Source organism: Dothidotthia symphoricarpi (assembly GCF_010015815.1).
Source record: "Dothidotthia symphoricarpi CBS 119687 unplaced genomic scaffold P153scaffold_11, whole genome shotgun sequence".
Taxonomy (NCBI): domain Eukaryota; kingdom Fungi; phylum Ascomycota; class Dothideomycetes; order Pleosporales; family Dothidotthiaceae; genus Dothidotthia; species Dothidotthia symphoricarpi.
Window position 1 is genome coordinate 1,300,631 of NW_022985018.1, and position 2,066 is coordinate 1,302,696.

At 52.5% G+C, this 2,066-nt stretch overlaps 1 protein-coding gene across 1 annotated transcript; it reads left to right on the forward strand.

Moving 5' to 3' along the window:
• Positions 1-1,251: 1,251 nt before the first annotated feature.
• Positions 1,252-2,058, forward strand: P153DRAFT_386366 (uncharacterized protein; the record flags this gene model as incomplete). Its single annotated transcript, XM_033670522.1, has 1 exon — positions 1,252-2,058. A coding segment is annotated over one exon (807 nt), but the record flags the coding sequence as incomplete, so codon positions are not given.
• Between the last annotated feature and the right edge of the window lie 8 nt (positions 2,059-2,066).

The following is a 2,066-nucleotide window of genomic DNA, read 5'->3' on the forward strand; positions in this document are numbered from 1 at the left end:
CTAATGCCTTTTCTCTTTCTCGCGGTATGCCGGTTTGTAACAGAATATATGCATCTTCCCAAACCACAAATCCACCATTTACCATCCTCCCCGCCTCATCCCATCTTCCCTACTTCCATAACTCACGGATGCAGACCACGCATTACGTTCACTCCCACACCATCTCAATGTCGTAACTCATCCTCGCCGTCTGGTTATCTCGGGGTAGGTCGCACATCTACTCCTCGCAAAGATGAAATGAGTAGAGGAGAGAATACGTATGTTTCCATGCTGAGTTTGAGGGGGTGGGGTGTTGTCCTTACCGGCGGGTTATTGGGCAGGTTTGGATGAGTGGGGAGGTGTACACGATTCTTCACACAGAATACAGAAATGTCTTTCCACTCGTTCTCAGGTCTTCGCATCAAAATGACCTGAGTTAAATTCTATATATCCGCGACCTTACATGTGCAGAATCCGTGTATTTCCCCGCAACCCATTTCGAGGGTTCTACATGTCTTGATATTGTCTACTCCCGGCTGCATCTTTAGCGAAGGTATGGGGCATTGAGAAGGGGGGTAAGAAGTCTGAGGGAAGGGTATGCGGGTGGTTGCTCGGGGTGTGTGGGAGTTTTTCTTTTTGGCTTTTTGTGGCTTTTGGGGTTGTTGAGGTGGGAGGTTGTGCATGGGATGGGTGTGCGGAGAGTATGGGGTATCATCAACTATCTTTTTTCGTGCTGATGGGCTGGTTCTTGGGGGTAATTTTTGAGCGGTTTTGGTCGGATTTGGAGAATACATGCGCGTTTCTTTCGAGAATGCAGACGTCGGTTTACAAGTTTTCGATATCAGATCAGGTTGGTTCATTGTGTCTTGGACGCTTGAAATGGCCTGGGTAGATGGGGGTTGGAGACTACATGCGCGTTGTAGCAGAGTGTGTAGATGCTTCCTCGCCCATTGTCATTGTCTGATCAAGTCATTCATATCTTCATATGCTCTTTCTGTAGGCCACGTTCTCAGGATCGGGATCAGGATGAGGGGATACAGGATACTCCTATCATTTTTTATGATTTTCGAGTCACATTAGTGTTCGTCAGAGAGTTCCAATGAGTTGCCCTATAGACGATTGGCCATCAATCCTTGGGTTTCCCCGCTTCCGACTATTCCAGGGTGCACGTCTACCATGGTTGAGCATTGCAAAGCTATATCAACACCACCCGCCCCCAGTTTTGGACTCATCATCTCAGATCATACAGTCAATTCCGCACTACATCCCAACATGACACCGACAAATCCCTTCTCGCGGAAATTCCAACGCATAACCCCCCAACGCTGGGCGATATACAGCGCTGCTTCTCTCCTGGCCGCGCTCATCTACCACTTCCTCGTCGTAACATGGGGTCGAATCAGTCTTGCATGTGTTGTGCTCCTCCTGGCTGTGTGTACCACGCAATACCTCGTCCACAGTCGCAGCACGCTACAGTTCTCCCACTGCCTCGTTCTGTCTATATGCATGCTTCTTCTCGGCCCCGTATCGAACCTGATCTCCGGCTACCTCTTCTCCGAATCCGCCGCGATCCCCACGATCCAACCTCCCGCGGTTCACTTCGCGCTTTCCTTCATCTTCATGTCGGACATGGAGTGGCTCCGTCTGCGCTTCGATGAGCACGACAACTCCGCCGTGTACGCCGACCTAACCAACTTCCCCTGCGGGTACAACATCGACGCGTACATTGACCCGCCGCCCAACGGCGCGCGGGAATACACCCCCAGCTCCTTGCTCGGCGTGTTTCTCCGCAGCTTTCGCGGTCTGCCGCCCGACCTACTTCTCACTGGCGCGTTAGGGGCGAGCTCGTACATTCTCAACAGCGCTGTGCTGTGGGCGCTGCACCCGCAACGTCTGCATGACAATGAGGTGACGACGGCATGGGGGTATGATATCTTCACGTCGAGCAAGGAGTTCTGGCCCTCGATGCTGAGTGGCGTGCTTATGCGGCCGGTGAGGCTGCTGATTGCGTTGGGATTTGCGTGGGTGGGGGAGGTGTGGGCGGCGTTTTGGAGGAAGAGGAAGGCTGGACAGGAGGTCGTCGGGAC